The 11,735-nt window shown below is 43.4% G+C and overlaps 1 protein-coding gene across 1 annotated transcript in view; it reads left to right on the top strand.

The window, feature by feature from the left end:
- The window catches only part of GALNT10 (polypeptide N-acetylgalactosaminyltransferase 10), a 179,516-nt gene extending 169,351 nt beyond the window's left edge, over positions 1-10,165 (top strand). The window contains exons 9-12 of the mRNA XM_036752856.1: positions 3,571-3,792; positions 5,727-5,843; positions 7,338-7,487; positions 8,858-10,165. Of these exons, the coding sequence (XP_036608751.1) occupies positions 3,571-3,792; positions 5,727-5,843; positions 7,338-7,487; positions 8,858-9,025 (657 nt within the window). The 3' untranslated portion in view covers positions 9,026-10,165. The remainder of the gene's footprint in view (positions 1-3,570; positions 3,793-5,726; positions 5,844-7,337; positions 7,488-8,857) is intronic.
- Positions 10,166-11,735: the final 1,570 nt, after the last annotated feature.

Consider the following 11,735-nt stretch of genomic DNA (forward strand, 5'->3'; position numbering starts at 1 on the left):
ACAGAATTTGCTTGGATAATAATAATAAATAACAGTTAATATTTATATAGCATTCTAAGATTTGCAAAGCACTTTATAAATATTTTTATTTTATCCTCACAACAACCCTGGGAGATAAGTGCTATTACACCCATTTTGCAGATGAAGAAACTGAGGCAGACAGGTAACCTCACACTAAACTGAAGCCCAGGGTCACAGCTAATAAGTGTCTGAGGCCAGATTTGAACTCAGATCTGACTCCAAGTCTAGCACTCTATGCACCGTGCCACTCAGCTGCCTTGTCAGGGATGTTGTGAAGAGGATTCTTGCCCAGATAGGTTAAATCAGGTGATCTTTGAGATACTCGAAACCTGAGCTTTATTTGTGTGTGCGTGTGTGTGTGTGTGTGTGTGTGTGTGTGTGTGTATGTACGTGCACGTGTAAAACCCTTGAAATGTGAGCTATTATTAATGAAAGCCCCCATGGTGTAGTGGGAAGAGAAGAGCCCTGGAGTGGGACTCAGAAGATGTAGCTATTGTTCCAGTGCCAGCCACCAAGGGTCAGGTCATGTGGGTGACTGCAGCCAAGTAAGTCATTGCCACTTCCGTACCTGTGAAATGCAGATGATAGCTGTACTACCTATGTCACAAGATTGCTATGGAAATGGAAGCTGTTTGTTATTCTCCCAAGGACCAAATGCCTGCTTGCTTTATCCAGAGGGGAGGCTCCAGGTGACCTCCCCCTTTTGCTGTTCTTGAAGAACAACTGCCACCTCGTAGCTGGCTGAGCGCTGTGCCAGAGGGAGATTTCATTGTTGCCTGGCCAGGGCCTCCCCTCGCCGGGGTCCCATCTAACTGTTTGCCTACCAGGCATAAAGTAAAATCCCAGGGTCCCTGGAATGAGGGCCTCCCACCAGTCATCTAGCTCACTGCTATGGAGATAGGTTGGTCAAGTTCAGGTTGCCACTGTTCTCCCCAGTACCTTTCTATCCAATAGAAACACTTCAGCGCCCCCTAGTGATGTGAGAACATAGTGACTGCACCAGCCACTGAAGATACCCGTTTGATTCATTCACCAGCCAAGGCCATCTGAGATCTTAGAATAGAACACTCAATTCATAAGGGACCCAAAGAAGTCATTTAGACCCTCCCCATGTTATCAGGCAGCACTCCCTTTGAGAGATTCCAGTGCATTTTGCCTCATCCAACATCTATTCAGCACTACCTGGCAGGTTATTGTGCTAGATTCTGGGCATACCAAGAGAACTACAACACAGACCCTATCTACAAGGAACCTACCGTGTACGTTGCAGAGAGGCAAATTTCTGCTTATAGTAGGGGAAATTTTGCTGAGTAGAGCTGTCCGCAGGTGAAATGAGCTTCCCCTGGAGAGTAATGGGCTCTTCTCTTCTGAAGGTCTTTAAGTACAGGCTGGATGACCACTTCTTAGGGATGTGGTCCAAGGGATTCCTGGTCAACTACAAGTTGGGCTAGCTGTTTCCCAATAGCCCGTCCTTCAGGAAGTCTGAGATTCTAAAAGGGCAAGGTCCAAGCGTATGTATGGCTCTCAAAAGAAATCCGGCAAGTGAAAAATCACTTTTACCCAAAGGAAGAATGGAACTTTCATGGAAGAGGTAGATTGGGAAGGAAGCAAGAAACTTCAACCGAGGATGACAATTTAGGGGCCATCCATTCCGAGCAGATGAGGTCTCATTTTTAAAGGAGTTCCTACCACCTCTGTCAGTTCCCTTATTTAACAACATTTACTGCCAATTCTCCTGTAAAAAAGCACCGGAAGAGGCCTCAGAATACAGACTCACCAAATCTCAGGCTCAAATGCTGGAAGATGTAGTCCAGCTCTTCTTTGAGCAGAAAATCCCATACAACATATGGACAAGTGATCATCCAGCCCCTAACTAAAGACACCCACAGATGGATGCCCAGTGTGGGACAGCTCTAGGTTTTAGCAAGTTTTTCTTTTCATTGAAATCTATATTCCCTTGACTTTCATCCACTGTTCCTAGTTCTCCCTAGGATCACATAACAAGTCTATCCTCTCTTCCAAATGACATCCAAGGCCCCCATCATTTCTTCTCTTCTCCAGGCTAACTATCCTCCAATGCCTTGAAGTGAAATTTAGGACATTTTCCCTTTTTTTTTTACCTGCCCTGAACAAACATATTGCTTTCAAGTTTAAACTTGGCTAGTTACTTACAATATGCCCCATGAACTCTTTTCACCCTCCTTCAATCTTAGCTGTAGAATAGCTGTAGCTATTCTCATTGTGTTAAGTCTTGCAAAATCACACGGATCCAGGGAAGCTGACTCTTCTGCTGACATAACAGTGGGATTTTAGCTATGCTTGCCCACTTAATAGGAGCCTAGAATTTTTGAAATATTTATTCTAATTAAGAAGCTCACAGGTTATCTTCTCCCCACCCCCGAATACTGTGTTAGAATCTTCTGAGTGGTTCTTAAGATTTAAAACACCAAGAAAATTGGAGAGTGGAATCCCTTTAGTAGGAGGTAGAACAGTGTGGTGGAAGAAGTGGAGATAGTTCCCTGCACATAGCAGCCACTAAGCAAACATCTGATGAACTGCTGAATTGAATTGTCCGGAGTTCTAGTCCCTGCTCTGCCACTAAAGAACGTTGGGACTTTGAGCAAATCACTTTATCTCTGAAGGATTCTCTTTTCTCTATAAAATTAGGTGGTCTCAAGTATCTCTTTAAGCTCTGACACCCTACACTGTATAATTGAAGTTCTAAGTTTCTGTGACTGATTTTGTTCTGTTTGTCCTTGATGTCCCTGGCCTCCCAGTTCTGAAATCCTTTTTGTTACATCAAAGTTCTCTCTCCTTTCTCCCTCTCCCTCTAACTCCCTCCTGTTTTCCCCATCTCTCCCTCCCTCCCTCCCTCTCCGTGTCTCTCTCTCTCTCTCTCTCTCTCTCTCTCTCTCTCGCTCTCTCTCTCTCCTTCCTCTCTTTTATTATCTCATTGTCTCTCTCATAATCTGCCTCAGGTGCTCAGTGCCCTCATTTGCTCTCCCTTTTATATGCCATTTCAAACTGCCTTGGCTCATATCCATCTTTCACACTAACTAAAACTGTTGGGGAGTTTTTTTACAGAGATCATAGCCCTAAGATAAAAGGATAATGATCCAACAGTGAAATTTTAGGAATTACCTAGAATGTGAGAAAGAATACTTTAAGACCTTTCCAGCACCCTTGAAGTAACAGCACTGAAGTAGTTGGATCTTAATAATAGTTCATCTTTCCTACAGCACCCTATGGCTTACAATTCATTTTCCTCACAAGTAGAAATAGGTAGTTCAGATATTATCCCATTTCACAGATGAGCAGGCAGAGGCTTAGAAAGGTGAAATGATTTCTACAAGATCAAACAACTGTTACTGGGATACAAGCTCAGATCTTCCTACTCTGAGGCCAGTTCTCTTTCTGTGCTGCTTCTCAGGATAAGGTTGACTCTTGTGATCTCCCCATGGATTCTGCAAAATGAGAATATCTACTTAGGCCAGCTCCATCTGGGTTCCACCAAGAGCCTAACATTCTCTTCCTTCTCTCTTTTCCCAGAATCTGAAACGAGTGGCAGAGGTGTGGATGGATGAGTATGCAGAATACATTTACCAGCGCCTTCCAGAGTACCGCCATCTCTCCACAGGGGATGTCACTGCCCAAAAGGATCTCCGAAACCACCTCAATTGCAAAAGTTTCAAGTGGTTCATGACAGAAATTGCCTGGGACCTGCCCAGGTTTTATCCTCCAGTGGAACCCCCAGCGGCAGCCTGGGGAGAGGTGGGTTTTGAGGAGTGAAGGAGGAAGAAGAGAGTGTTTCTTCTGTTTTCTTATTTCGTTGAGAGCTCAAATCTCCATCCCTGCTACTTAAGTACCTATTTTAGAGATAGGGCCACTGAAACCCAAATAAGGGGTGACCAAGATCAAACAAACAGGGAGTAAGGAAGTTGTCAAAGGGAGAGCCAATCTGCCTGATTTAATTTGGTTATATAACTTACCAATCTTACTCTTGGTGCAGATTCACATACTCAAGTTGAAGCAGCAATTTAGTCCAATCCTGGCCATGTGGAACAACTCTCCTAACTTTTCTGGGCCTCATTTTATCCAGTCTATGAAACAGTACTGTTACTAACTGCCTTTCCTCCTGAGGATTTTCTGGGAAGAAAACAAGATGATGAGAGAGAGAGAGAGAGAGAGAGAGAGAGAGAGAGAGAGAGATAGAGAGAGAGAGAGAGAGAGAGTGTGTGTGTGTGTGTGTAAATAATGTAGAAATTATAAGCTTCTTGAGGGCAGGGGCTTTGTCTTACGTTTTCCACATATTGGATACAATGCTGGATACATAAGCACTGTGTAAATAAATAAAAGCATAGGACATTAGATCTTGAAAGGTCCTAAGAACATAGCACAGTTATCCCTTCCACTTTTTAGAGGTTAGGGGCACAGTGCCCCCTTGATCTGGAAAATCCTCCCTTCCTACCAGAGAAGTCTGAATATTTTCTTTTTTCTTTTATGGGGCGCTTATAGTACCTCATTGTAAAATTTTGGGTATATTTATGGTGCTAAAAGATAAAATATGTTGATATTATATAATACTAGACACATATTTTATGCCTGAGTTTCTGAACTTTTTCTGTGTCATCTGCCGGCCTTTGTGTATCTTCTGCAGCTTCCACAAAACTCCGAAAAAACTACCATTTAATTTCTTATGCTGATCCACAATATATTGAAACCTCGATGGGGAAAGTCTCATTGTGGAAGGGATAACTGCCAAGAATTTCAGCATTAGAAGAAATCTCATAACAGTGAAAAGAATGTTAGATCTAGAAAGGAGCTTAGAAATCATTTATTTCCCTCGGGTAATTAGATCTCTACTAATCCCTTTATTTTGAAAAGGAGAACACTGAGGCCCAGAGAGGCTGTGACTTGTCCAAGGCCCTCCATCCCCTTAGGAGCAGAGCTAGGACACAAACACAGATGTCCCACTCTTTCTACTGTAGCATGATGCTTCAGGGCAGGGGTTCTTAACCTTTTTTGTGTCATGAACTCCTCTGGCAATCTGGTGAAATTTATGGAACCCTTCTCAAAATAATAAGGACTGGGGCAGCTAGGTGGCACAGTGAGTAGAGCACCAGCCCTGGAGTCAGGAGGACCTGAGTTCAAATCCGGCCTCAGACACTTGACACATGTACTAGCTGTGTGACCTTGGGCAAGTCACTTAACCCCAATTGCCCTGCCCCCCCCCAAAAAAAAGCAAAAAAAAAAAAAAGAATAATAAGGACTTCTTAAAGTTCATAATTGAAGGAAATGCTAAATTTCAGTTAGAAGTTAGGGAAAATAAAGGTGTGATTTTTTTTTTTTCCCATCCAAGTTCCCTTGAAATCTACCCACAGAGCCCAGGTTAAGAGCCCCTGCCTTAGGGAATGGGAGAAGAATGAAGTGATTCCTTAGACTCTTATTCCTCTCTGTAAAGCTCTTGTTCGGTGGCTAAGTAAATAGTTTCTTTGACCCTGGTTTAATGAGAGGGGGAGAACAGTGCCATAAAGTTACCTTATACTTTCAGGTCACCTGCTTGAAGCTTAACCTTATGGATGGGCCCCCCACCTCTACCTGAACTTGGGGTTCCTGTTGTCATGTTCCATTTATTCTGGAAAGCTTTAACTGGTCCTTTGCCACTTATAAGCAACGTATTCACCAAGTTCTCTTTGCCATTTCAGATTCGCAATGTAGGCACCCAGCTGTGTATAGGCACAAAGCATGGTGCTCCAGGCTCCCCTCTGAGATTAGAGAGCTGTGTCAAAGGCCGAGCGGAGGCAGCGTGGAGTAACGTGCAGGTAACCCTCCCTTATTGGGGACTCCCTGTTAGACTGTGGAATTCCTCTTCTTCAGTCCTGTAGTCCCAGAGGCCCCAGTGACTGCTGCAGTGCCCTCTAATCACATCTGAAAGAGAAGAGGAAAAAGAGGGAATGAGTGGGAGGGCCCAGAGAGAGAGGTAACAAATACTAAACATGGGCGCAGAAGAGCCCAAGGCAAATCTGTGAGGCAGCTCCCATATTCAATAACCAGTTACCCAGACGGAAAACAGGGATCGAACACCTCCAGTGATGCTAGAAAGAGACTCCGATCCACAGAACTCTATATGCATCGACCTATTAGAAGAATCAGCCTCCAAAGGAGAGGCTTAGTGCATTTGCAAAGACAAAACTAGTAACTAAACCAATTAGTCTAAAAATAGAGTGTGTAAGGGTCCCTAGCAGGAGCTGTCAGTAGAGGAATACACCCAGGTCAACTCCAGATGGAATGTTATCTGAATCACGGCATCATACACCTTGGAAGGGACCTTAGAAGATAACACATAGGATATTGAAGCTAAGAATGAGAGCTCAAAGAGGCCTTACAGATCTTCTAGTTCAGCCCCCTAATCTTATAGAGGAAAATGAGTCTCAGAAAAGGAAAGTGACTGGCCAGCATGATGGAGGAGCCGTAAGTGTAGTCCTGGAAGACAAAGATGCCAAGGGATTGAGCTGGGGAGCACAATAATCATTAATATCACAAGCTAGATGTATATATTTCATTAGGCCAGACCACCAACACATCAACTACATTAGGCAGTATATGCAGCATTCTAATCCCGTTGGCCTCTGCTTTTCTTTTGAGAAGGAGGAAGGTTTTCTCATCAGCCCTCTAGGACCAAGATTGGTCATTGCATTCATCTGAGATCATTAGCTGTCTTTAAGTGCTATATTTATTTATATTATTGGAGTCATTGGTTCTCCTTGATGTACTTTCGATCCATATCAGTTTATAAGTCTTCCCATGTTTCTCTGAGCTCTTTATAGTTATCATTCTTATAGGGCAATACTATTCCATTACATTCATATGCCACAGTCTCTTCTACTTTATTTCTAGCTTTTTGCCACAGTTAGTCCTTAAGAGGCCTCTGGCTTCCTGCCAACATCTTCAGGATATTGTCCTTTGTGTTCTATAGCCATCAGCAAATCACCTGCCAAGTCTTTGAAAAATGTTTTGCTCTCTTAACTAACTGTATGTAATATTGCTTCATGGTTTTATATACAATCTCATTTTTCTGTTCTTTGCATATTTAATGGTTCATGTTTGCTGATATTTAAGTTCATAATAAAAGAGAAAATTTAATTTTTAGAATTATCTATACTTGAAAAAAATAAGTTTATTACTGTCCCCTATAAAGAAGCCCAGCCCTAACCTCCACTACAGGGACTTGAGCTCACAGTGGTATAATAGGGCATTTGGGTGTTCTTTCTCTTGTCCTTATTATAATGAAAATGGTTATGGCTGTGTGTCCACAGGTGTTTACCTTCAGTTGGAGAGAAGATATCCGTCCTGGAGACCCCCAGCACACCAAGAAGTTTTGTTTCGACACTATCTCCCATAGCAGTCCTGTCACGCTCTATGATTGTCATGGCATGAAAGGAAACCAGCTATGGAAATATGGAAATGTAAGCGTGGCAGCTAAGTGGTTACCAGCCATCCTGTCCTTGGGGCCAACATAAATTGTGTTAAATTCTTAGGCTATGCATAGAGCTGGTATAAGGCATCTATAAGATCACAGTAATAGATCAAATTAACACAAGACTTTATGGTTATAAATACAATATGATATGAGAGACATTGAGTGCCTACTGTGTGCAGAGAACTGGTCTAAATACTAGGGTTGCCCCTGACCTCATGAAGTTTGCAGTCTAGCATTCGGATAAGACACAAGTGCAGATAATCAGAATAAGCAACCTCACAAGCTCTGCGTGTTGAAAAAGCACTACGTGAGGTCTAAGGACAAAGGTCATTATCAGTGCTAGGAGTACAGTTGGTCACTGCAGGTTTCCCAGAAGAGGTAGCAAAGTGTTGCCCACATGGTCTTGTTTGAGCCTCCCAACATCCCCATGAGGTAGGTAATACAGGTATACTGGGTCCCCATTTTACCCATAAGGAGGTGAGAGGGTGAGGGAGGCAGAAAAACAGAAGGACCCCGTAAGTGGCCTGGCAGGTCCTCAAGCCAAGCTCCCCTCACTCCATTTAGTGCACTAAACATTAAGCATCAGAGCACAAGACTTTCCCCCTTGTCACAGGGAGCGTTGGGGACAGTCCAACTGCATCGGCTGAGATCAAGTCATATCACTTCCCTTCTTGAGCTTCAAAATGGGAATATTTTATAAACTATAAAATATTTACCAATGTCAGTGACCATTATTTATGCTGGCCCTATCATCGTTTAGTCATAATAACACTCTCAGTAGAGACCCTAAGAAGGTTGTGGTTAACCATGCAATATAACATCTGAGTACACTTAAAGGACACTGGGGGACTGGTGGGACCTCCAAAATAGAGTCCCCAGTTGAAGGATCAGCTGTCCAGGGAAACATGCCTTGGAAGAGCAGAGGTTTTTTCATCTAACGTTCTTTGAAACACTGGATGAAGTTGAACTCATCAGATCCCTACACACTCTCCTTGTCAGACTTCTCTTCCCAGGAGCTCCCCTGAGGATTACTAGGGGCAGAATGTGTTGTCCCAATGTTGGATGGGCACAAGGTCATCTCATTAGGTTGAGACAGGCAGAGTGACAGTCCAGGGCCACACAAGTTGGTGGCCGGACCAGAAGCTCAGGTCTTCTGACCCCTGTTTCAGTGTTTCTCCCACTGCACTGAAATGGCTTAGAAAACCAGGTAGAGAAGTATGTCTGCCTAGCCGATGTTTGAAGATAGTGGCCTTTCCTTTGTCTTTACAGAGATAGTGAGCTGTTTGTCATGTCCTCCCCTTGCCCCTCCTGTCCTCTGTAAAGCAAATTCTGTCTTATACTCTCTCTGTTTTCCAGGACAAGACTCTATATCATCCCGTCAGTGGCAGCTGCATGGACTGTGCAGAGAGTGATCATAGGATCTTCATGAATACCTGCAACCCATCATCGCCCACACAGCAATGGATATTTCAATACACAAACTCAACCGTCCTGGAAAAATTCAACAGGAACTCTGACTTATAAGCATAGCAAATATATATATATGTGTGTGTGTGTGTGCGCCTATATGTGTCTGTGTGTGTGTATATATATATATATGTGTGTGTATATGTATATATGCATATGTATATGCTCACACACTCCCTTAAAGACACATGTACACATATTGCAACTATTTTTTTTAACTGGTGAAGGAAAGAAATTTTTTTTAATGAATAATTTTTTTAAAAAACAAGGTCACAGGGAATGTCTCCAGAGGGGGTGGAGGAATGACAGGATCTAAAGGACAATTAATTTTAATTTTTACAGTGCTACAGGACTTACTCCCTCAGTACCTCTCCCTGTTGGGAAGGTGAAGGACATTCATGGACTCTTATCAGAACTGCTGTTCCCTCTGAATCAGGCCTAAAGCCACCCATCCCAGAACAGCGGACCTGACCAGCCCTGGTGCTTCTCCCCTAAAGGGTGCAGCTACTTTGGGAGGGAGACTGGAAAGGTACCCCTGTGGGGTATTGAAGCTTGGGTATTGGGGGCCCTGTGGGGTATTGAGGTTTTAGGACCTGACATCATCTCCACCTAAACCCCTCAGTAAAGGAAGATCTTATAGTAGTTATTTGATCAATACTGGGTGAAAATACAGACGGAAGGATGGGAAAGTCCTCAAAGTCTTGGGTTGGGAGGGATTTAAAGGGGCCACAACAGTAAAGATCATCAACTAAATTGGACCATATGTTCTACATTACTTTTTCAGCATTTATGAGATGGACCCAGAAAGAATAATAGTTTCCTTCCTATAGGCCTGACCTTTGACTTACATGTCATATTGGTCATAATATAGACTGTACCTCACCTCTAAATCTGCTTGTCCAGAATGGGAGCTCAGCCTCTCATCATTAGCATCCGTCTGCCCTGCCCTTGACCTTCCAAGGCAGCCTGGATCAAGGCTGTAGTTTGCGATTGGTCCCTGCCAGCTTTTATTTTTTCTCTTTCAAATGAATGCAGGTTTGGAAATTTGCTAAAGGTGCCTGTTTGCCATTTCCCCTAGAATTTTCTACACCCCTTCAATCCTGATTTGCTGACCACCACCACCCAAACATCCAACTTTACAGTAAATTTATTTTTATATAGTAATTCTGTGTAATTGTTTTTCACTGCATCCATATTTCTTACTACACTAGTGATGGCCCACGTTTCTGTAGTGCTTTGGAGTTAACAGAGTGTTTTCATAACACTTATGTGAAGAGGTTAGCACCGAGTATTATCCCTATTTTACAGATAAGGAAACTGAGACTTAGCAATGACTTTCCCATGGCTACATAGATACTAAATGACAGAGCCAGGCTAACCCCAAGTCTTCTACTCCAAGTCCAGTGTTTCCACTTCACAATTCAATCACCGTTGCCTGGTTCCTTGCCCAAGATGTGGTCAATGATGGGTGATACCTCCCAGATGGCAAGCACTGTAGTCTAGCCCAAGTGCTCCTTGTTCCCCTTGGCTCACCAGGACACAGGCCTTAATTTGCAGTTAGAACAGAGTACTAGAATCTTACCCAAAGATGCCACTGATTCAACCATAGCCCTAGCTTCCAGGAAGACTTCACCAGCCCTACAACCAGCCCCCAGGATTCTTAACTCATGATGGAATCAGTGGTGAGTTATTAGCTTCTACAAGTCAACAAGGAACCTGGAAGGCTTACTTTAAACCCAGCTGACCAACCAAAACAATGAGTCACTTTTTGTGGAGCTTGTTGTGATGGGGCAGCCCATCCTCCAGAGGGAGGAGCGGGACATCCCTAGGAGGTATAATAGGAAAAGAACTAGCCTTGAAAGCCAGAAAACCTCATAGCTGACTTCACGTACAAGAAGGGCCCACCAGGTAGAAAAGGAATTAGACTTGTACTTGGAAAAACTAGAAACAATGAATGGAAGCTGTAGAGGGATGGATTTGACCTCAGTGAACAATTCCAATTGTCCAAAAGTGGTATGGGCTGCTTAAAGAGGTAGTGAGTTTTCCATCATTAAGCAAAAAGCAAAAGCTAGCCACTTTTTCATACTGTTTAGAGGGGATTCATTTTGATGTGGAACCTGGACTGGATGGTATCTGAAGTCCCTTTAAACTCTAGGTTCCAAGCCTGGCTCTGCCACTCATGAGCTGTGTGACCTTGGATAAATCAATTACTGTCTTTGAACCTCGGTTCTATCTATAGTACTATCAACTATAAAGTAGGTATTGTAAGAGTTAATACTGCCTACTTCCCAGGAATGTTGAGAGGAAAGCACTCATAAAATAGAAAATGTGAGTTTTATTGCCATCTTGCCTAAGACGAAAGACCTTGTGGGTGTCCCCTCTCTGGCTTTCTCTCTAACCTAACTCCCAGGTCCTCTGCTCGAAGGCAATGTTCCTCCCAGCAACTGTCAGGGTTAGTGTTCCTGGCCAGCAGTAGTCTTCCACCCTGCGAGGCTCCATCCAGATTGATGAGAAGTTATTCATAGCCCCATAGAGTATGTTCAAACAATACCCAAAGGTAATAACCCCCAATAGTAAAGGGTCATTTTTTTTTTACTGCATGATCCTCAGCCCTATCTAAACCATGAAGTCAAGAGATAGGGGAACCACAAAGCCAGGGGGAGGCTATAGACAATCATCCAGGCCATGAGTGGCGCTGAGGGTATCATAGTCCAGCCTGATCTGCTTTGCTCAGAGGGGGATGAATAGAACTAGTGTCTCCGACTCC

The sequence above is a fragment of the Trichosurus vulpecula genome, chromosome 3 (genome assembly GCF_011100635.1).
Source record: "Trichosurus vulpecula isolate mTriVul1 chromosome 3, mTriVul1.pri, whole genome shotgun sequence".
NCBI classification, from domain to species: Eukaryota; Metazoa; Chordata; class Mammalia; order Diprotodontia; family Phalangeridae; genus Trichosurus; species Trichosurus vulpecula.